Below are 25,619 nucleotides of genomic sequence, written 5' to 3' on the forward strand. Positions count from 1 at the left end.
ATGACGGGCCTCATGGGCATAGGTAAGACAGATTTTAAAAATTCATAAAATAGCAAAATATGATATATAACATACATACTAAATATTGATAGTTATTTAATTCAAGTAAATTTGTCATTGCAAGTATTAGGAATCAGCCAAAATAGCACTAAATGTTTTACTACTTCTAGTTTTGTACGTACAACAATTTTGATATATGTACTTTTCTTCATATAATTTTTTCTTGCATAATTTAGCCTTGAAGACTACAGCAATTTAAGAATTTAATATATATACAGATACAATAACTAATAAAATTAAATGCAAATCATATTTTTATACATTACTAAAATATGTTTATACAAAGAGCACAATACTTTACACAAGTACATACATAGTTTACAATAAATTATGATATTAATTCGTTGCTGCTTAATTTAAATAGCTTAATATGTAATCTGTTGCTCAGTATAAATATGTTTAAAAAATTTAAATATTGGTAAGAATTGCAATTGCAAAAAGAATTCTTATTTTTATTATTATTATTATATTATACTTTGGGTAGGGCGGGACACAATGGTCGAAATTGACTTTGAGCAATTATATTGTGAAAACCAAACCAATTATATCATAACAAATAACACATATCGTACAAACAACTATCTGACTATGTTCAGTAAAACTCTCAGCTGATTCATCATTGTAGAAATTTGTTTTGTTTTCTATTTTTAAAAAATTGTCACTTGTTCTTTTTACCTTATGGGCGGGGATAATGAGACGGCCAGGTGGCAAACAGGTCCAATGCTTTATTTTTAATTTTAAAAGGATTTTACGAAATAATAGCTACATTATTTAACCAATGCAAAATAAAATCTTATGGGTACACTTTTCACATAAATAACACTTACATAACCTTAATCTGTTAATTCGTCAGAAATAATCATCAACGGATTTTTTTTTTGTTTATTTATTGACTTTGTATACACATAAATTAGTCATATACATTTTATAATTTCATTTGATTGTACATAATTATATAGTGCACCATATATCTATATCCTTTTCTTGTCAATAATGTTATAAAATTGGCTTGAGGGAGATTTTTGCCTTACTATCTCCCTCCATAGTTCTCGCATACCCTTCTTAGCGGAGTTAAAATAACTATTTATTTAATTATCTCTTGTAAAATTGTTTTTTTTTAAATCAATTAAATTTTTTATTTACTATTTTTTTGTGTTTACATCTAAGCCGGATGAAGGTTTAGTTGGCTCTTTTTACCCCACCCACAGCAAACTTTTATAGAAGTTATACAAAAAACTGCTGGATGTAACTTAAAATTAACATGACATCTTGTAAATTAAAATTATATTAGGGCTTTGTAAACTAAACAACAGTGCTCATATTTAACTTTCATATTATTGTACCTAACATATAGTTGGAATAGCAAAATTAATTTTGTAATAGAACCTATAAAATTTATAGTGTTATTATGGTTTAAAGAACATTGAAAAATACTTTATTATAATTTGTGTTTATGTCTCCAGGTTCATCATCTTTAGGTTACGGTGCATCTTCGGCTCTGACGCAGTCTTTAGTAGGCGCAGCTAACAGTTCTGCTCCAAGCGCTCTTACAGGCGGAGTTGGTTCATATTACAGCACTGTATATACGTCGGGTGCGCAGCAGACGCAACCGTCATCGCTGCTGCCGCAGACTCTTACCGCGCAGGCATCATCCATGAACGTTATGAAACCGCTGGTGAGGAGATGGAACTTGGTGTTTCGAGATATGCTACTGGTCAAAGGTGGGTAATAGGAAATAGGAAATTAATGGTTATTCTTAGACACACAACTTACATCAAGGTCACGTTTATTTTGTTCAAAATATTACCATAAGTGAAATAGCTACTCTTGGTAACATGTTTTATTCTAAGGCACTATGGATATGACATAAAGCGCATTTTGTTGCAATTAAAATAATAAAATAAAATTAATAAAGTAAAACTAATGTAATTAGAATTCATGATATGTTATTTGGAGGTTAGTGTTCAATCGTTAGCAGTAACTTTAATAAACTATCGTATGAACACCAAATGTATAAATAATTTATTTGCCTAATTCATTTACAACATGGAATATTTATATTATGACTACTTTATTATCACTCCCGGACGGCGCCGATTTCAAAACAATCTACTGTACCGGCTGTAAACTTGATTTCATTGTGTATGTTATGCAATTTGTTTGATAAAAGTTTGTGGTCATTGAAGGACATACATTCATAATATTAATTTATTTTTGATCATTTCATAAAGAATGGTGACGTTCAAAACAATTTCCAAAATGCATAGCTGGTTGATTTTGACATGTTTTACAATAAAATGTTGTTTGCCGCCTTCCTCCTGGTGCTTTTCTGTCAGAACAGACAATACAATCCCTTTTTCTTTCTCTCGCATTTAGAATATGCCACTGATTAGTCAGTATATTTGTTTATTTTTGTGCTGCCATAATGGTTTGTTTCTTCTATTATATTGTCTAATAATCCATTTGTAAAATTTAAAGTAAAATAATCTATTGGATGTCTCATATTGCTTGGTATTTGTATTCAGGGTATTTGTTGTTGTATGTCAAACTCGATTATTGAAAGAGAATCGGCACATTCGCTAATGTCTTTCCACTCTTTATTTAATTTGTCGAACTTCTTCTTCTTTTTGTTGGTTGGATAATATCATCATCACATTCATCACTATTTTCGGTGCGAATAGTGATTTCGCAAAATCTGTCTGTATGAATGCCTATTTGAAACTCATCTACTACTGCTGCATTTACAAAATTTACCAGTCGTTTTGCCATATTTAAAAGCGCTTGGTCGTTTTGCAATATTTAAAAAAAGACTATATAGCAAAGAAAAGGCTAAAAATACTACTAAAATAACTTAAAATTATTTTTCAAATACAACACTGTTTATCACTGCTATAAGTTATTTATTCAACGTTTCGATGCAAACTGAGTCATTGTTTATAAAACAGCTTGTGTCTCACAGAGTATGTTTGTCCACTCAGGTGACAGCCGTCCCCAAAGAGTTAATATTATGACTACATATGTAAAAACTGTATATAACAATACCTCCTGCGCAAATGAATTGCTTTTCAATGGTCTCTTTCAATGATTTTTCCAGAGTTCCAACACCATGCTCACCCGTACCACCAACATGGATGGACGGTTCATCGGCCCTGTATGGTGGTTTGGTAGACAATGCAAATACGACATCCTATTTGGCGAATCGATCGATGAATAGTAGAATCAATCAAATGGAACTGGATTGTGAGTATAGTTATTTAAACAATTGTTTAAATGACCTAGAACAGGATAGCAAGATTTCCTTAGAAATAGCTAACAATAATATAACAGAACAAAATATATAATTTTGTCATTTGTTGCCATTACAAAAGTTATGCCAAGAGGAAATAATTTGCTAATCCAAATATTGTTAAATTTTGCTAGTCTATTTTTTTTGGTCTAAATAGTCTTAAAATAATAATTATAATTAATACAATACGGCTATATTTTGAATTATTTTTTTCTGGCTTTGTCCAATATATTCTTCAACATATTTCATTGGGATAATTTAATACATGATTGATTTTCTTCTAAATATTTCTAACATTTTAATATTTGTTATTTAGCGAGAATTCTGAACGGATCTGGACTTGGAGAACCACAAGTTGATATGTTGGATATTCCAGGCAAAGGTCGATGTTGCGTTTACATAGCTAGATTTTCATACGATCCACCAGAGTAAGTTGGTCCCTAAAATGTAACATTTATTATTTTTAATTCATATAGATACTTAGAACGTTACTAAAACTTTTTTTTAAATTACAATCTGTCACACTTAGGGTATTCAGTAATTGTTTTGACTTTATTATATGGATTTTTGAATTGATGGCAACCCAGTAGTCGTCCAATCCAATTATGACTAAATAACTAAACTCGATAGACTCGATATAAATGCAACTATACCCACAAGATGCGATTTTCACTTGAGGCTATATTTGAGATCTATAACCTTGGAAATTTGACATCAAAGTTGCCTAATCGAAATCTAAAACTTAATACCAATTTATTACCATTTTTTATGAAATTATAAAATTTGCAATCAGTGGCGGATACAGCATTGACGCCAGGAGGGGAGTGTCACATAATTAAATTATGTACAGAACATATATTAGCAATACGATTAGAAAATCCTTAAATTTTAGGAGCCTTTGATTCCGCCGTTCGTCTATAATAAGTCACATATTGAATTTATAGAATGTGTTTGGTAACAAAATACATAAATAAAATCATTATGAAGTAATTTTATTGCTGAATTAGTGTTCTATCTAAGTCTTAAGACAAACTCAGGGAGGGGAGTCATGACCCACTCCCTGGATCCGCCATTGTTTGCAATGTAAGATAAATATAGAAATACACATTATCACATTTCAATATGTTTTCGAATAATAAATAAATAATTTGAATAATTGCGTCGTGTTGAATATATCTAACTTTCCATTTTGTATGAAATATAGTATTACCAAAATATTAAAAAGGCTATTTTATATATCAATATGATTTCAGTGTTGAGGGTGCAGAAGGCGAGTTGGCGCTGTGTGCTGGAGATTATCTTTTGGTCTGGGGTCATGGTGAACCTACTGGAGGATACCTTGATGGAGAATTATTAGATGGCAGACGAGGACTTGTACCGGCACACTTTGTGCAGAGATTAATAGGTCAATAGTTTTGAGATGATAAATTAAAATATAGATAGCAATATGTTTCCAAGAGAAAACAGCCTTTACCATTGGATATTGATGACACGAGCCATCAGTAATAGAATAATGAATCTAATACTAATGAATTTGTCTAATTTAAGTTATACAATATAAAACACTAATACAATTACAAAAATACAGTAAAAATAATGCAACAAACACGAATTGCATAAACACTATTTACCCAGTAAACACCGGGCGGCGGTAGCAATCTGAAGTCCACATAAGTTATACATGGGTGTCACAGCGCCGAAGGAATGCTTGTGGATTTCAGGTTGTTGCCGACGCTCACATCACATGGTGTTTACTGGGTATGGTTTTTCAAAAAAAATGTTTGAAATAAGTAAGTTTTATATAATTAGAAATATCGTTTTATTCTTTTAGGTGACGACTTACTAGAATTCCACCAAGCAGTAGTTTCGACCCTGCGCGAAGCAGATGACGCCCCATGCGAACCTGCTCCTCTGCCTCCTTTGCCGCCACTTTCACAATGTCCACCACTGCCAAGTGCTGGACTTGGCACCTCAGTGGTCCCTCAACTGCCGCCTTGCGATATTACAGGAAGACATCCAGTCGCCGGGCTGGACCAGACGCACATGCCTACCGACCCTGCTGCATCAGGAGCTCAAGATCAGGACGAACTAGATACAGGTAATGAGAATTAGATATTATATTAGAAAAAATGCATGTAAACTAACTTCTGATAAAATGCAGATTTACACCATAAATTCATAGAAATTCTCTTGAATAGATTTAGATTCTCTTGAATATTGAAAATAGTAAATTTGATATAACTTTTTTTAATACTTGAAAACTAACTTCTAATGAAAGAATCAGCAAAAGATAATACATTTTATTATCAAAACAGAGCATAAATTCTAACTTATATTGATTTTATACAAACATTGAAACTATAAATATTTTTTTGATCGGACGATTACTTTGATTGTTGTGTCTATTAAATCAACATTATGCATTAATATTGTAGATTTAGCATATTGATGTGTTAGTAAAATAGTAAATCATTAATAGTTGCAAAAGTTTACTTTAATTTCTCACACACTTTCATGAAACTTAATTGCTTTACAGTATTAATTAGTTTAATATAACATGCACACACTTATCTTGAAAACAATACGACTTATCATATTACTATGAAAAATTTATATTTGGATAACTTTTAATTTAATGTCTGACAAGTGTATTTTTTAATAAGAAATAAAAAAGTTACAATATAAAGGACTAATTATTAACTCAGTTAATTAAATTAGATGTTATCCAAATATTATTCGATTGTTTAATTTCTAATCATTAATTATAAATTGAATGCTTGGAAAACTAACGATAAGGTGATACCTAGAACTATCGCTTTTGCGCTTCATTAGATTTATTATTGAATATCTTACTTTCAGTTTATTTTGTTAAACATATTTAATTCATCAATCATCTGTTCTCGAATTACCCTCTTATTTAATTTTCGTTTTGTTTATTTTTGCACTGCACGTCTCAAAAACACAATAGTATTAGCTTGTAGACCAACGATGTATGATGTTATGATATCGATATATAATGTAAACATGTAATTTATAAAACTTGAAACTGCATTGTTCATTAACAAGTCATTGACTTTGAGTACATAAACAATGGAAAATGTTTAGACTGTAATAAATACTTGGTGTTCATATAACATGGCGCGTCATTGACGAACAATAACACAAAACATTTTGCTTTATTCTGAAATACGACTCCTGTGGAAATTGTATATATATTTTTTTAATCAAATTTTTATCTGTGGAAGATATACATATGAAGTTTTGTAACGTTGACACTGAGCAAAGGTTTCAAATTCGGTTTAAACGCAGATATTTATATGCTAAGGTTATTGTTTAACAATACCGGAAAGAATAAAAAGTATAGAAAATACGGAAAAATTAGTATGAATGGACAATATGATACAGTGGCCATATTTAAAAATTGGCTAGTTTTAGTGACGTTTTTGCGACTGTATAAGAAAGCCTTAATCGCAATCCTGTCAGATGTAGAACGTCATTGTCACACTTGGAGTAATCAGTTCAAACGTGTATCGCGCTTTCAAAAGTTTATTTTAAGGGTGCTTTTTTGATTTTTTTGACCTCTTTATTGTTATTTATAATAATTTCTATTCAAATCAATAAACTTATGTCAGTACTAATGAATCTATCATTTTTATTGTAATGGTCATATGTTTGGTGGCATTTTGATAATTTATTTATTTTAATTCACTTTCGGACAAAATGACATACTTGTACAATACAATGTACACAATGACATAGTACTATTTTGCAAGAACTAAAGGATGGTTCATTAGAGGCCAAAAAATACTAAATACAAGTACACAATGACATAGTACTATTTTGCAAGAACTACAGGATGGTTCATTCTAGGCCAAGAAAAAAAAATTGAAACCTGCCTAATGTGAATGACCCCTAACTTTTACTTTAACTAAATTTACCAAAAATTCTACCAGTAATATTAATAATTTTGCATTTATTGCAAGCTCCCCTTTTTTGTTCTGAGCCCATCGAAGATTTATTTCGATATATAATTTGTACCCTTTGGTGTCATGCGTTATATGCTAATGTTTCAAAGAAGCCCAAACGATTTTTCAGTATATTTTTTTACCCCTTATGTCATTTTGTCTACACTATATGGACAAAATAGTTTTTAGGATTTGTTACCTTCTTCTTTAATAAATATGTTATTATAGTTCCTTCTTGATTATCCCAGTAAAAGACTTCCTAGTAAAAGACAATATTACTGGCAGTAATTACTCACTTACTCAATAAAAGATTATGTCAATACATCTAAGATGAGTAAAAATGATCGAGACTAATTTAATAATTCAATAAATAAATATAATGAAAATTCAATAAATAAATATCATGAAAAAACAAGATACCATGTCATTTTGTCCGTGCATACCTAGCTACTATTTTCAATCATATAAGATTTAGATTTTGAACATATAAACTTTTTATAAAAGAAAATTTCATTTATAATTTCAAATTCTAATAATCACTAATTTAATACTTATGTTATTCTTAACAAATATAATTATATTGAGGTACACTTGCTACACAAATTGAATAAATTAATTTATTGACTCTATTAACATAGAATTTACTTTCAAAGTGGTATTTAAATTTTGATTGGCTGTTTAATTTTTAAACAATTATTAATCATGCAATTCAAAATAGTTTTGCATCGGCATAAAAAAAAATTGAACTCAAAATCGTAAATTAAAAAATTATTTAGCTAATTCTCAAAATGAGTGACAATTATTTCATTCATATATTTTTACTAGATATTTATATTATTTTACAAATATTTGAAAAATTATTGAAATATTTATTTGACGTTTCGCCGATATGGTATGTCTCTTTCTTCAGGAACTATTTAAAACAAATAATTTGTTTTTCTGATCAATTATACGCTTTTTAAATATTTGAAAATTAAAGAAATTCACTTTTTGCATTTAAATGTTTGAAACCAAAAGTTTTCTAATATGAAAACTCTAAAGCTTAAACTAAAAAAATTAGAACTACTTCAATTATATATAAAAACACACACACATATGTATATTAGGGTGGTCCTTAATATGGGCATTTTCGAATTTCCTTGCTCCTAAGGGCAAATTGATAAAAAAACAATTCTCTGAAAGATTTAGCTCTTAATATTGTCTTTTAGATAGAGCGCAATTTAATCAAAGTTTTGTATGAAAATAGCATGAAAATGTTAAAAATTTTGCAGAGCGTTGAATTTTCAATAAAAAATGACACAAATTTTCACTTTTAATTCATTTGTCGCTAAGTTATACCTAAAAATTTTTTTTTTTAATTTTCAAAATTTTTTTCATGCAATTTCCATACGAAGTTTGATTGAATTGCGCACTATCTAAAAGTTACTATTAAGAGCTAAAACTTTCAGAGAATTGTTTTTTATCAATTTGGAACCATTTGAGCCCTTGGGAGCAAGGAAATTCGAAAATGTCCATATCAAGGACCACCCCAATATATATATGTGTGTGTGCATTATATATGTTAGTACGTCCTCATTACTAATAACACTGATGTAACTACTAACATATAATGCGAAAGCTCTCACTAATATTTCCACAGTCGTCCGCATACAATGTTAGGCGGCCATGTGCACACACGCAATAAGGTCCTTGGCGGGAACTCCGGTGGCACAATTGATTTTCTATATTTTTGGAATACATCCAAGTTCCCGTCGACTCCAGAACTGGTTTTCTTATACATCGTCCGCACAATTGTTTTTAGTCGATTTTGCGATTTTCCAAGTCAGATTATAATATTACATCGTCGCACTAACTTTGCCAGTTATCGCAACCGTTATCACGAGGATCTGTCGTACCCAAACTTGGGATCAAATTCGTAATCTTCGCGTTCTTGGAGACGAGTGTGATAATATTTGTTAAGAATCGTGATTATGACATATTTTATTTTATTATTTTTTATATCAACAGTTTAGTGTTTTTTATGTTAAATGTTATAATTCCGGCGTTTTGAATCGAAACAGTGCGCGGATTAATTTACTTAGTCGTTGGTTTTCCGAGTATGTACTGACTAGTGTTGCCAAGGTTTAATCGTATGACCTACATGGGAAACCTCAAGGAAATTATATGTGCGTCAATGCTGAATTTTGACAAATGAGTGTTCGCTAACGCAGTAATGTGCTCCTTTTGCCAAAAACTCTTTAACGACTCAATGAATTTTTTGTGCTTGTATAAATGTATCTTAAAAATTGTTCCTTGTAAAATATTTTCATGATGCAAACTGGTGGAGCACGTAAAATATATATTTTTCTACTGATAATGTTGACATTTGCAGTTTATTTATGAAAATCAAGATGAAATAGTAAAGTGTGGGTATTATGGCTCTTAATCCGCCCGAGGCGGGTACGTATTTTATAAAATTATTAGAAGAAAACATTCATCCATACACACTATGCACGCGTTTTCATATCAATTTTTGAGATATTTTGATTAAAACATTTTGAAATCATTTAAAATTTCGTTAAAACACATTTGCAATTGCACTACTAAAATTACTAAAACCTGATATGCCTAAAGTCATCTAATTATTACATAATTGTTAAGATAATTGATATTGATCATTTAATAATTTCACCACATTTCTATCACAATACTCAAAAAGGCAAAATAATTTACCCTAAAATTATTGGATCACCATTATTGTAGCGTATTATATGCTATATAATAAAGTTATTATAAGTATTTTGCGTTTTTACATTCATGTCATATAATCAGCACCGTCACAAATATAATCGTGAGAAATATGTTTTACAAAGGCACATAACATAAAATTATTTTGTTACCATTTTGTAGATCATAAAAGCAGTTACTAAGTTACTGGCACAAAACAAATCATATTTTAAAGGATTTGTTTATTTTTTTATAGCGATCATTATTCAATGAGTTTCAATGCTAGAAAAATATTATATAAATGTTGAAATAATTGTTTGAACTTTAATTAATTGATTATTTGTTGGCAACACTTAGCAGTATATTTTATGTTCAAAAACGTTCTCGCCATACAAGGTAGAATCTTTATCATGTGTACAAAATACTAACTACAATTGTCATTTTTTTAAAATTATGATTATATCATGAAGTTCAGTCCTAAAAATAAGTTAAGTGTAGCTTTTATTAAGTTATTTTGTTTAATATTTTTGTACAAACCGAAATTGTGATTGCTATTCTGCCTACTATTTGTAGATCCATAATACTCTTCATATAGCAATCACATACACAGAATGTCATTATGAATATCAGATTCTAAAATTAAGAAAAAACCTATCTTATACTTTAACTTCCGTAATCATAAAATTAATCATAATCACACACATTTTAAAGAAATAGCTTCTATAAAATAACACAGGTCCACAAGTTGTCTGTATTGGGTATTAAAACATGTATTTTCCTATGTACTTTTTAATGCTGAACATGAATCTGAAGTCAAAATTGAGGGTCACGCTGCAAAAAAACAAAACCTTATAAAAAATAACAACAAAATCTTTGATCCAGTGATTCTTCTGCATGATAATTAAAATCTTATAATTTATGTTGCTTCCTGGCCTTCCTTTCTACAAATGCTCTATGAAACGGATTTCTCCATAGCTTATTGTTTTTGAGTTTCTTTTTGTAGAATCCTTTTTTTAACTATATATATATATATATATTTGGTAATCTATCTACATAAGATATGTAACCAATTGTACATGGTACGGAGTAGAATAAAAACTAAGAACTGCATCCGTTGATGTAGTTTTTCACAGTGTTGAGATATAGATTGTCAAATAGACTATATAGAACATTTTCAGACTATCTACAACGTTTCTAGACTACCTAAAACGTTTACAGCCAATGTAAAATAGCTTTTCAGACTATCTACAATAATTTAGGACTATCTACAATATTTTTAGACTATCTAGCATATTTTTATATCATCTAGAACATTTTTATACTATCTGTAACGTTTTCAGAAGTTTATTTTTAATAAACAAAACACTTTCAGACTACCTACAACGCTTTCAGACTATCTAGAACATTTTCAGACTATCTACTGCGTTTTCAGACAATCCACTATATTTTCAAAAAATCTACTACGTTTTCAGATTATCTACTATGTTTTTTAAACTATCTACTACGTTTTCACACTATCTAGAATATTTTCAGACTTTCTGAAACAATTTTAGACTATATATATGAATATGGGAAAACAGAAGATTGTCTTTTATATTTTTTTTCAATCTTTTAAGAAGTTTTTGTTTTAGCAGCTTCCTTGCAAAGATATTTGGGTGGGCAGCCCGTTTTGGTGTTTATGACTATGCCAGCAGCAATCTAAAAACATATTTATTTTTGATTGCCCCTGAGTAATCTGCAAACACATTTACAAATATATTTGGAGATATATTTGCAGATTTCTGCTGGATTCTACAACAAGATGCTCAATAAAAAAAGAAAAAAAAGAGTGCAGAAATTCGTAAATATTGAGGTAAAAAAGCCAGGGCCAATTAGTAGATCGGAGATTTTGTTATTTTTTAATTTTTGATCGTTTATTAGGATATATTTTTCAATATTCTGAGAAATATTTGTCCTAGCAGCTTTCTTTCAAGGATGTTTGGGTGGTAGATGAGCTTGCTTTGGTACTTATGACTATGCCAGCAGCAAACTGATAATATATATTTTTGATTGCCTCTGAGTAATCTGCAAACACATTTGCAGATATATTTGCAAATTTCTGCTAAATTCTACAAAAATATGCACAATAAAATAAAAACGTTGCAGAAATCAGTAGTTCATTTAAGGTAAAAAAGCCAGGGCCATTTGTAGATCCGAAATTTTGATTTTTTTAAATTTTTGATTGTTTGCAGTTTGACCCCTAATTTTGACTCTAGATTCGTATTTAGTGTTAAAAAGTACATAGAAAACATATATCGCACACCCAATAAGATGACCTTTTTTTACTTTGCGGACCTGTGTAATTAACAATTAGTAACAAACCTCGTGTCCAATTTAATTCCATCATTCCTCATTATCTGTATGGCGAGACGCTTCCGCAAATCGTTCAATCCATGTTTCCGTCTAAATTCGCGCCATACTTCACGTCATTCGCGTATTGGTGACCACAGCGTCAACGGCGCGCCATGTTCACGACGATGCATCATCATGCACTGACGTGATGTTCTCGGTGCTAGTGCCTGCTCCTCGACACCTAACACTGGAGCGGCAGCTGAACAAGAGCGTCCTGATCGGATGGAGCGCACCAGATCCACCAGGATCCGCGCAGGTCGACAGCTACCACGTGTACGTGGACGGCGTGCTCAAGGTCACGGTGAAGGCGAGCGAGAGGACCAGGGCGCTGGTGGAAGGAGTCGATAGTAATAGAGTGAGTTGGAAGATGGTTTATTTGTTTTAAAGAGCAATTCGCAGCATTTGAATTTGTGCATTTTTTATATGTATATGCATACGAAAAATCGCATGTCTTACCGAAATTTTAATACTTGTTTTTTATGATAGTTTAAAAGAAAACAAAAAAAAACAATATTATAATTTATTTATTTCATATATACAAGTAATGTATATAATATAATCCACAATAACGTTTTATTAAATTTAAAAATCACTTTCATAATCAGTTGAATTTTGTCCCTGCACTTGATCATATTTATTTTCAACAGTATCATAAACCAAATATGCTATTATAGTTTGGGGTAAGATTATTATTATTATTATTATTTTTATTATCTCTTTTATTTACAACTGTCCAGTAAAGGACATTCAATAAATTTGATGAATTTACAATAGTCGGCCGAAAAGGGACTATGATGGTGTTTTTACGAATTTATCTCAGGGTATTTGGTAACCCCTGAAATACTACTCTTGAAAATGCCTTTGGTTACAAATGGGGATACAGTGTATGAAACTAATATTAGAATTTTGTAGAATTTTCCAAAATATTTACCCATTGACTACTAACATAATTACTACTTATTATTCCAAATATTGTGAAAACTTGCTTATTTTCATTTATTTATTTATTGTAATGGCATCTAACATAAATCATATTGTCAACTCTTGATACACAAAAAAAAAACTATTTACAGTAATATATCATATCAATACATATAATTACATATATACCAAATAAATACAATTTTATAAATAATGTATCTAAACTATTCTCATTAAGAATTTCGTTTATAATACTATATATTCTTTCAAAATTATTTATGAGTAATTGTTGCATGTTAGTGGGAAACTTAAAATTCTCTTTTTAAAGCTAATCATATTTTTTTCGTGCAAGGGCAACTCAAAAAATGTGGTAATGAGATTCTTCTTCGTGTCCACATATGTATATCGGAGAGTTGATTAAATTAATTTTGTTCAGATGTTTTTTGAATCTCGTAGCCTAGTCCAATTCTACAGATACTCTGATTTTACTCACTTGTTTTGTTACTCCTAATTAGTTACTTTTATATCACAAATATACACATGACTCTTTACTTCAACATTCTTGCTTGGCAAATTGTCATATATTTTTATTTCATTAACCTTATTTCAATTAATTTTCTTTGTTGGTAATATATTTTCAAAATATATTTTGAAGCCCTTTCCGGGCATTTCTGCATCTAATTAAATAATCTATGGCCACTATTATGTTAATTATAATAATTAAATAATTTCATTTGAAACTTGAAAACTTTTTATAACAACACTTTTAGGTATATAGTAACTTAATAGTAAAAAAATGGCTGGTGCACATTATAGTTTATAAGGAAAAATTTCGATTAAGTTATTATTTTTTGTTTATGTAATTTAGAACAAATAATAATCATATTAAGGAACTTATCCTGAAAGCATCTCTGTAATTAATTAAATAATATATTGTGATCACTATTATATTAAATCTAGTAATAAACTAAAAATGATCTATCAAATATAGATAGATCAACCTTTGGGTTGCCATCTAAATAATGACGTAAATGGAGAAGTTTGAACACAACAGCTCATAGGACAAAAATTCTTGTTTTTTTTTAAAAAAAAAAAAGAAAATATATAAAAAAAATTACATACATTACCTATGAGTTGTTGTTTTTTTGAACTATATATTATCTAAAAATCTACAAACTAAATCCCTAATCGCATATATATTAATATATTAAGGTGACTATATTTCTATGCTAAAACCAGGATGGCAACTTAGAGTAAGAGTAATCCAGGACGATGAGGAGGGGGGTGTTCAAATTTAAATATGATTAAAGATAACTAATAATATTTTTTGCATAAAATAAAAATTTAGGCTTTTAAATTCTCAATTTTCTATTTTCTTCATAATTAACTTACTTACCTTCAAATTGAATTATGCTGCATAATTAATAAAATTTAGGACTTTGACCAGGTAGTTGCGTTTGACCAGGCAATCAAAAAGTTTGTCCTCAGAATTTGTGCATTCATAAAAATTTAAAATTAGAAATGTGAGGAGTTGTTGTAACTTACCTTAGGATTTTTCATATGACAATTTTCTCTGGGGTATAACATTTTCAGATATTTGATGAGCAGTTATAATTTTATTATCAAGTAATAACGATGATTCAATTTGAACCTTTATTTTTCAAAAACCTGGAAAGATCCCGGACAAATATTGCATTTAGAAAAATTCTGTCCTGTCCTGTCCTGGGACTGTCCAAACCGGGACGTATGGTTACCTTATTATCATAAATATTAATATATGCTTTTGATTTTAATATAAGTTTTGCACATACACAAACAATATAATATAATTACCGTGGCAACTTATTTTCCTTCCTTATCAAGCGTGATATCAAAAAGTCACATGAAACTACAATATATAATTAATCATTTATCAACTAATCCAAGTGATATTATTTTTATAGCCGCATCGAATAAGTGTCCGTTCAGTGACCGTCAATCGGCGAACATCACGCGATGCCGCTTGTACTATGGTAATAGGGCGGGATACTGCCCATTTGGGACCCAGCAGCGTGCGTGCCCACCACGTTACTTGTTCACAGGTAAAATCGTGACAATTATTCAAATAATAGTTCTTTTACGCGTTACACACGCAATTATCACAGTCAGTTAATCTTATAACTTGTATGGATTATAATTTGAAATTTCAGGCTGTAATAACATGGCTACCCGCAAACTCAAACCATCAGCACGTGGTATGCGTGAATAATGTAGAAGTACGTACTTTGAAACCCGGAGTTTATAGGCATACAATCACAGGTAAGAAATTGATACGCATATATATTTTTTATTTGTGCGTGCTTTCCACCAATTGTTTCTGAAGTGAAATGATATCTATGCATTGCATTTCTATTTTACGTACAAATTTTCAATTATTCGAATCCAACTTACAATTATTCTGTGTTAGTCTTTCCTATTATTATATAATATATTCCTATTTCTATTATTATATATATAAATATATATATATATATATATATACATGTATATATATATATATATATATATATATAAACTATTGACATCTAACCTAATGTTACTGAATAGTAGGGTTTATACAAAAACCGACATTTCAAAAAACCGGTTTTCGAATTTTAATTTTACTAAAAAACCGGTTTTAACTAGTTTTCGAATTTTATATAGAAAATAAATTTTTGCTCGAATATTCTGTAACTTATCCGCAAATGTAGTGAAATTTAGAGCAGTAGTGCAGTAAACGGAGAGGAAAAAAGGGTATAACCTCTGAATTTTTTTACTGTGCTCCGAATTGAATGAAATTTTGGAATTAGGTTCATCTTACCCTCAAGTTTAAAAGTGAAAACAATTCGGGTTGCGCCATCACCCCCCGGGGGGATGACACCCCCTCTCAATTGTGTAATTATATTTTTTCAAAATAACGTCGGAAATCGATAGAAAAACTAATTATAAGAATAAAATGTCTCTTATAGTTTTTCAAAAAAACTAATACTTTTCAAGTTACAGGCCACTAAAGATTCATATATTTTTGGCGCTTTCCTTCGTTTTTTTGCAAATATCTCCTAAAATATACATTTTAACAAAAATCATGTGATGGACAAAATAATGTCAATAAAAATCTTAATAAATCGGTATTACATAAAGTGTTCTAGGAAAAATATTAAGCAAGATTTGAAAGAGCAAAGTCGTTTTTTATTTCGTTCAAGATTCAATTGTTGTATTTAAAGCCATCTAGTGTCGAGGTTTTACATTTTATGCATTTCGGTGAAATTGGGTTTTATAGTGCTCAACATAAGCTTTAAAATGAGTGCTGTTACAAGTTTTTTGCGTGTAAAATGAGTGAGCTATCATGCAAATAAGAAGCATATACGAAGTTTTTTTCTTTTAAATCATATGGTTTAATGAGCGCCATTTCCACCAGAATTACAGTAATTCACATTCCATCTAGAATTCACTTTATTATAGACATCTTGATGGATTCTAGCAGATTCACTACTTCAGTACAAACTATTTTCAGAAAACTCACGATTTTATAAAAACTTTTTTTCTGATTTTTTTGAAAATCGAAATTATTTTCATTATATCTCAAAAAGAATAAAAGATACGTATAAAAGCATATAGATAAGAATCAAAGGGATCTTTCTGGCTTATTATTGTTTTTTATAATTTTTATTTTACACAAAAATTGACAGTTATGAATGTTTAAAGACTGCGCGGTCGCGCAAATTGGAAAAAAAAGTTTTTATAAAATTGTGAGTTTTCTGAAAATAGTTTGTACTGAAGTAGTGAATCTGCTAGAATCCATCAAGATGTCTATAATAAAGTGAATTCTAGATGGAATGTGAATTACTGTAATTCTGGTGGAAATGGCGCTCATTAAACCATATGATTTAAAAGAAAAAAACTTCGTATATGCTTCTTATTTGCATGATAGCTCACTCATTTTACACGCAAAAAACTTGTAACAGCACTCATTTTAAAGCTTATGTTGAGCACTATAAAACCCAATTTCACCGAAATGCATAAAATGTAAAACTTCGACACTAGATGGCTTTGAATACAACAATTAAATCTTGAACGAAATAAAAAACGACTTTGCTCTTTCAAATCTTGCTTAATATTTTTCCTAGAACACTTTATGTAATACCGATTTATTAAGATTTTTATTGACATTATTTTGTTCATTACATGATTTTCGTTAAAATGTATATTTTAGGAGATATTTGCAAAAAAACGAAGGAAAGCGCCAAAAATATATGAATCTTTAGTGGCCTATAACTTGAAAAGTATTAGTTTTTTTTGAAAAACTATAAGAGACATTTTATTGTTATAATTAGTTCTTCTATCGATTTCCGACGTTATTTTGAAAAAATGTAATTACACAATTGAGAGGGGGTGTCATCCCCCCCGGGGGGTGATGGCGCAACCCGAATTGTTTTCACTTTTAAACTTGAGGGTAAGATGAACCTAATTCCAAAATTTCATTCAATTCGGAGCACAGTAAAAAAATTCAGACCTAAAACGCTCCGTTTACTGCACTACAGTATTTGACTGAATTTATAAATTGTTCAATTTTATAAATAGTAAACAAAATTATTTTAATTTTAATTAGTAGAAATAAACAATAATAGTTTATCTTGATTAAATAACTTTGAAAATAATTTTTCGTTATTCATGCATCATTTTCCTATATAAGAATGAAAATATTTTTATGATGGTGAAAGGAAAGTTTTCGAATAAATAAAAATAATACATTTTTTAATAAAAAAATGCATTAAATTAAAAAAAAAGAAATATTAGAAACATGTTGATACATACTTGCTAGTATCAATTTTAATTTTAAAAACAATTAAGCTAATATATAAACTTGGATATTGTCTGTTTCGAACAATTTTAATTAATTAATTTTAAACATTCTAATTGTTTTTTTGTTTAAGAAAATATGATTTCAAAAAACTGAGTCGTCTATCGAATTGTTACTTAGATATGCCCTTTGATTACTCACAAAATTTTCTAAAATAGAAAATACTCTCATACTTGCGACCAAATTATGCTTAATTGTTTTTAAAGCCTGTAATAATAATTCTAAGCTTTTTGTTCTTTTATTTGTGGCATCTCTTCAAACTCTTTTTTTAAGTTTGAGTAGAGGAAGTTACTTCTCCAAGAATAAGTCACACTGATTTAAATTAGTATATATACTGGTATAAAAATCTAAATAAGTATATACAAAACCTTTCTGGGAACCATTGCAGACTAATAAAATATCAAATGCTATTGAACCGATATGATTTCAAGAATCAAAACGCTTTCATCTATCTTTTATATTTGGCTAGATTTGTCATTTTCCATTTATACAGTGAAAACCGACTTTTTTCACTTAAAAATCGGTTTTCAAATTCCATAATTTTCGCAAAAAAACGGTTTTTAAAACCGGTTTTTGAAACCGACAAACCCCACTGAATAGCAAAATACTTATTACTTTTCTTAACTTTATGCTAATTTTATATTCACATATATGTACAACAAAGATGTATAATATATTTTATGTCCGTAAAAAGGTCTCTCACCAAGTACACAATATCGGGTCACTGTACGAGCAAAACATTTACGAGCACCAGGTCAAGGACCACCACCTGCGCCTCCACCAGAAGAAGCTCCTGGAGCTTATACAGACTTTAGGACGCTTGCTAAAGGGCTGCCAGACCCACCTCAAGTGAGTTTCGAAATTGATTGATATTTACTATTGATTTACTTCTCAATTTTGTGCCAACATACGTATCTTACTACAAATAAAATTAATTTTATTTTTCTCTGAAGGATATTCTCGTGGAAGCTGGTCCACAGGATGGTACATTGTTAGTTACATGGCAACCTGTAACACGTCCGCCGTCTTCCGGACCAGTGACTGGTTATGCAGTTTATGCTGATGGCAAAAAAGTTACCGATGTAGATTCACCTACTGGAGACCATGCTCTGATAGATATCGGTAAATTGATGGGTCTGAATCCGAGAGCTGTTACTGTTAGAACCAAATCTCGCGATAGCCAATCTGCTGATAGCACACCTACGCCTATACCAGGTCAGATCATAGATTTACTTGATATATTTACTTAGAAATTAAAATCTATAACTTCATACGATTCAAATGTCGTCACCTTTCTGAATGTATTATCATCTATCCCTGGATATGCTCTGGTTAATTTTATAATTATATGTTCCACCTGTAGGTGTAGTACGAGCAAGTGCAGCAAACAGAGCACAAAGGGCGCCACATTCTGGAATGCCTCCTCATATGCGCCAACACCAGCAGCAACAGCAACAGCGTACTGGTATGCAGCAACATCAACAGCAGCAAGTTATTGAACATGACGAGAACCTCAGCGATAAAGAAATTTTTCCGATGCATCAGGTATGGAGAAATTAAGTTTAAAATCAATTTTTGACGAAAGGATTTAATTGTAATATATAAAAAAAATTTAATCTAGTGCATCCTTTTTGTTGAATATTTATATAATAATCTTTTGTCACAGCATATAAAGTTATTCTAATACATTTGGTTAATATCCTTAAATTTAAAGATGATTTTTGAAGATTATCAATATGCCCTTTTCAATATATAGATGCATATATGTATATATGTATATATGTATATATGTATATATATATTAATATATATATATATATATATATATAATTTGAAAATTTTGCTATTGGAAAATTGTATTCAAATTTTACTTCGGACCGATATTTATAAAATTTTTGTCATTATTTTAGCATGCATTGATTAGTATTTTAGATTTCTGTATGCTTGCTTAAAACTAGATTATGGTTCGATAATTTCAATCAACTAGAGAATTTTAAACTAAATATAACTTGAATATGTTTAATATGAATAACTTATTGGTGTTGAAAATTGATATTAAATATTATTTGGAATATAATTTGCCGTAGAAACATGGGTTTAATTAATATTATGCAATATGCAAATTAATCAATATCATCCTGGAATGGCAATATACCCTGTAGATTAGCTTAGTCTATCATAATGTTCATTACTTCCGCCATAAAGCAACACGGTTCATCAATACCTGCCATCGAGATCACAAAAGAAGCCATGATGCACGGTCAACAGGGACTGGACCAGCCTTATTCGGAAGATGATTATCAGGATCCTAGAAGAAGAGGTGGCCAAACACAACAGCAGTCTGGACAATACCAAAATCCGCCTCCAAGAAATCACACGGAACGTGGAAGGCCTCCTAATCCCACATCAGTAAGTTGGTTTATAGAAAGTTAGATAGCAAGGAGCAGGTACGCTTCAAAGGCAAAACGCAATAACATGCTTCCACTCATTGAAATGCATCAACGTACCCATGTCACAAAATTACATCAAAATTTACATATGACAAAATCATGTACTGAACATATATAAACTGATCGTAGTGAATGGAGTAGTCATAGAAAGTAGAAATAGAAACTTGAAAATATGATAAAGCATGAAAAATTTGAAATATATTGATTATTTGAGGAACTTAGTTTTTGTATATACGTATATATATTTATATAGTTATCAATTTTTTGATATTTTTATTTTATATCAATTACAAAGGACCCCTCGTCATACCTAAGTGTATTGGCGCTGGTCCTTTGAGAGGTCAGCAATACAAAATTTCAAATTTTTAAATAATAGATAATTGGCTAAACTTTTCACCTACTTTTATTAAATTATTTTCAAATGATTATTAATTTAAGTAAAATGATTTTTTACAGGGTAATCAGCCAGGCAACACTGCGCAAACTGGTTATTATGGACAAACTGCGGTTGGACGCCAAGCAACAAACACTAGGCCACAACAAGGAAGAGGAATGCAACAAGGAGCTGCCAATAAACGCCCCAGATGGTAATTATTAGGACCATTCATTAAATATATAATTAATTATTATTTTCGAACCCATATGGTATAAGTATCAAAATAAATTTAATACTTTAAAAACAAATTATTTTTCAGGTTTGTTGCATTATTCGATTATGATCCAACAACGATGAGTCCTAATCCTGACGCATGTGATGAGGAACTGCCATTTAGTGAAGGTGAAACTATAAAGGTCAGTGATAATAATAATTATTTACATCAATTAAATGTAGTAGTTGTACGCTAGAGATGGGTAACTCACTCTGGAGTTATCACTCCGATCCAACTCCTCCCTCGGAGTGAATCCGAGTGGAGTTGTCTCGTCGGATTTGTCATATCCGACTTCTCTAAACTGGTACTAAATCTGTTACTGCGTTTTTGCTTTGGGAACGAAGCTGTCGCTTTCTCGTCTCACAGGCAGTTTTATGACCTTTTAGGTATACGGTTTTTTCCAGAAAATACAAAAATAGTACTTCAAAGATACAGAACGATGAAATTGTGTTCAAGAATAGCTTCAATGTATAATTTATTGAATAGTAAAGGGTCATATTTCTAACTACGACAATCTTTGGCCATGAATAACGGCAATTAGGAATATACATACCGAAAAATACACGAAACAAAATACATTTAATCTGACTTTTCCATAGCCTCAAATAACAATACTTTAGAGTGCAAAATATATCAGTGACGTCAATAGTATTTAAGCAGCAAAAAATATATAGTATTAAATTTTGACTTTTACACAATTATACAATTATGAACAACGCACTATAGAACACATTTGTGTCAAGTATTTCGGTTTCAAAGTCGTCGGAGTCGTGGAGTTGTTAAACGGATATAACTGCTCCTTGAAGCGGAGTCAAATCCGAGTAGATCCGACTTCAGATATAATTAGCCCGTCTCTATTGTACGCCATAAATATCAAAATTGCAAAATTATAAAGATAATTCTTTATCGATGTATTAATAAGTCCATTACCTTTTAGGTTTGGGGCGACAAAGATGCTGACGGATTCTATTGGGGAGAAGCTAGAGGTCGAGCCGGTTTTGTTCCGCACAATATGGTAGCAGAGGTAGAAGAAGGTTCAATGGCCGCTTTGGGAGCTGCTGGAGTTGGTTCTTCTGGTGTAGTCCAGAGTGGCACAACCGGTTCAGGACCTGCCCAGGTTGGCACGGGGACTAATGTCCGAGGTGTACCACGTGATCGTTGGGGAGATATATATGCAAACGTGCCAGTTAAACGCATGGTTGCTATGTATGACTACGATCCTCAAGAGCTGAGTCCAAACGTTGATGCCGATGTGAGTGTCTAATAAAAATTTATTAACATCTTTATAGTAAAAATTAAAAAGATAATACACATTCCATCTAATAACTATTTTATAGTAATTATGCTGAAGCGGTAGTTACTTACAACTTATAAGTATTTGCTAGTACTTTTTTTTTTTGAATGATAGCGATTATCAATAAGTTATTACTTTATAAGTTACTACTTTATATAATTTACGCAGTAGATAAATTATATTTGATCATTTATAGAAATAAATCTCTACCCCAATTCGAATTTGCGTTTACTGCAGGTGGAGTTAAGTTTCCAAACTGGTGCCGTTATCTTGGTGTATGGTGATATGGATGAAGATGGTTTTTACATGGGAGAATTGGATGGACATCGTGGTCTGGTACCATCCAACTTTTTGACAGAAGCGGCAGATCAGTATGGCACCCAACTTGGTCAACAACAACAACAAGGAAATCCGGGTAAGTAGATATAATCATATTATTTTATATATATATATATATATATATATATATATATATATATTTATATTTAATTTATAAAATATAATTTGATTGGATCAATTCATTATAAAATGGGTAATAACAATAATTTTGAAAACAATTTCATATTTTTTTAAAATAAATAAATTTAAAACTAGTGGTGTATGGCATCGTTCCTTAAGAAGAATTGCTGTAACTTTCCGTATTGTAACGACATGTGCGATAAATATTCTCTAAATCAACAATCTTAGGAAAGGTTATTTGAATCCATATTTTTCAAAAACTTGGGACAATCCAGGAAACAAAAATTGATTTCGGTGCAAATATGGCTTCTAAAATAATCCTATTTATTTTTAATTAGTAGGTGGTAATTCGGGATTGTCTCGGTCAATTTACCACACCAGCTTATCTTGATTTTAAAGATATTAAAAAAATATTAAAAAAAAGAGTGCGCGTAGGGTTCACACGCGATTGAAGTAAAACGTTTTTGCTATTGTACGAGATGGCATTTAAGTTAAAAATAAATACATCATATAACAATTTTGAATTATGTTTCTTATTAATTTGTTAATACTAATGATGCGTACATTCATTAATGTCAAACATATTATATAATAATAAATTATACATTTTATATTTATAATAGCATTAAAATATTTGTAATATTAAAAAAAACAATAATGTAATTAAAGTCGTACTTCAAATATGACATGATCGGTTTGTCATGGTAATTGGCATTTAAGACTTGAACCTTCATTAGAGATTTGAAGTAATAGCTGATTAATAAATTCTATAATAATCGTTCACACAGTGGATTATAATTGTTAAAAAAAGCCTAAACAAATATTGTTTTCGCAACTTCACTCATCATGTAATTGTGTTTGAAGAACTTCATGTAATTAACATTAACATACATTCATTGGCTGTTATTTTTTTTTTATTTTTTCGTTGGCGATATAATCTCATTCTTTGAACAGCTGTAATATCTGTCTTGCCTATAAAAATATTTTCCATTTTAATAACTTCAAAAATTTATAAAACCTACGAATAATATAGAAATAATTTAATAATCTAATCAATAAACTTACGTTTAGTACACGGCACAAGTATTTAATTTGTTTTATTATTTTCAAGGAACAGGGTAAAATATTCTTCTGATTCTGGCATTTTTCATTACTTTAAGATTTGTATTACGATGTAACTTTAAAATGTTTATTTATCTATGCCGATTTCCTTGTTGGTATCGGTACGCATACAACGTTGATGCCGGTACGCATACAACGACAGATCTCTATTCACATACACGACGACTAATCACAATCGACCCGTATAGAAATGATTTCATCGAGAGCAAATGACGTAGAGTTCGGGCGTAACGCAACTTCCGTTGCATTTGCACAGATTTACTCTCTAGTCGCGCCTAAAAAAGTTTTACTTTAAAAATATAATTATAACAAATGCAATACTTACTTTCATAATTTATTTATAGGCGGTTCTCAATTGAACCGTGGTACAGGATCAACACGGCAGACGCGCGGTCTGGGGCCCGGAGCCCGCGGACCGCCGCCTCCGCCGCGGGACAACATGAATGCACCGCGAACGCCCGGAGCTACACGTAAAGGTGAGTCCTGGCGCTTACATTTCTCTGTATGATCGGTCATATTGATTTGTATCTGTGTATGTGTGTCGGTGTGCGGATTGATATACGTTTGCTATTTGAAATGTGCCAGAAAAAATATTATTCATAAATAAATTCTTAATCATAATAAACTTATGTGGAACAATGTCTGCTATTTATTTTTTTTTCTGGTACATGTCAAAAGTAACGTTCAATGTCATTATTATAAATAATATATGTGTGAAAACTTTTAAATGTTATTGGTTTACTTTTTGAATTAAATTTATGTAGAGCAATTATACATTCGATTTTAAGTCAGCTGCATATATATTTACATGTCTATGCTTCTATCTTTGTAATAAAATCTTTTGGTATTACTACTATATTTATCTACATGCTAAAATCACACATATCAGAAAAATTCTTATGAAGTATCAATTTATACATTTTAAAATCTCTATTTCAAATTCTCAGACCAATCCATAACGCTAATAACATTATAGATACATTTGAATTTATAACGTCGTATAAGAACATATAATCATATTTAAATTTGAACAAATTTTTGATACTAATATGTTTGCGCAATGCACTATCATTGCTTTTTCGATGTAACACGTGTTTTAAAAATCCTTCTTTTTCAGGCTAACATCCTCTATCCTTCTAAATGTTCCAACATATTTCACTTCTCTGTGCCACATGACTAGTATAAAGAACCACTTTTATTTACTAATAAACCCCTTGCTTAAAAATATATTAATTGATTCAGAATTAAATATTTTATATTAAACGATGTTAAACTGAAAACGTAAAGTTTTAGTATTTTATATACATTCATGTGGTTCAAATATTTTTTTCCTCCATTTCCGTTGTCTGCGTACGAACACCTACATTTTTCTTCACAGCTATTCTGGGCTTTCTATGTGCTAGATGTGCTCTGCCAAGATTTTCTCTTGGTCTTCA

The 25,619-nt window shown here is 30.3% G+C and overlaps 1 protein-coding gene across 1 annotated transcript in view; it reads left to right on the plus strand.

The window, feature by feature from the left end:
* The window catches only part of LOC113367517 (RIMS-binding protein 2-like), a 29,835-nt gene continuing 4,216 nt past the window's right edge, over positions 1-25,619 (plus strand). The window contains exons 1-18 of the mRNA XM_026609117.1: positions 1-22; positions 1,524-1,785; positions 3,155-3,300; positions 3,663-3,774; positions 4,600-4,751; positions 5,178-5,444; positions 12,507-12,763; positions 15,273-15,410; positions 15,519-15,627; positions 18,903-19,057; positions 19,162-19,423; positions 19,572-19,753; positions 20,414-20,617; positions 21,115-21,245; positions 21,354-21,450; positions 22,246-22,558; positions 22,835-23,017; positions 24,555-24,659. Coding sequence (XP_026464902.1) covers positions 1-22; positions 1,524-1,785; positions 3,155-3,300; positions 3,663-3,774; positions 4,600-4,751; positions 5,178-5,444; positions 12,507-12,763; positions 15,273-15,410; positions 15,519-15,627; positions 18,903-19,057; positions 19,162-19,423; positions 19,572-19,753; positions 20,414-20,617; positions 21,115-21,245; positions 21,354-21,450; positions 22,246-22,558; positions 22,835-23,017; positions 24,555-24,659 — 3,097 coding nt within the window. The remainder of the gene's footprint in view (positions 23-1,523; positions 1,786-3,154; positions 3,301-3,662; positions 3,775-4,599; positions 4,752-5,177; positions 5,445-12,506; positions 12,764-15,272; positions 15,411-15,518; positions 15,628-18,902; positions 19,058-19,161; positions 19,424-19,571; positions 19,754-20,413; positions 20,618-21,114; positions 21,246-21,353; positions 21,451-22,245; positions 22,559-22,834; positions 23,018-24,554; positions 24,660-25,619) is intronic.

This window comes from Ctenocephalides felis, unplaced genomic scaffold (assembly GCF_003426905.1).
Source record: "Ctenocephalides felis isolate EL2017-DRISC unplaced genomic scaffold, ASM342690v1 CF-g0.4_SCAFFOLD_01170, whole genome shotgun sequence".
Lineage (NCBI taxonomy): Eukaryota > Metazoa > Arthropoda > Insecta > Siphonaptera > Pulicidae > Ctenocephalides > Ctenocephalides felis.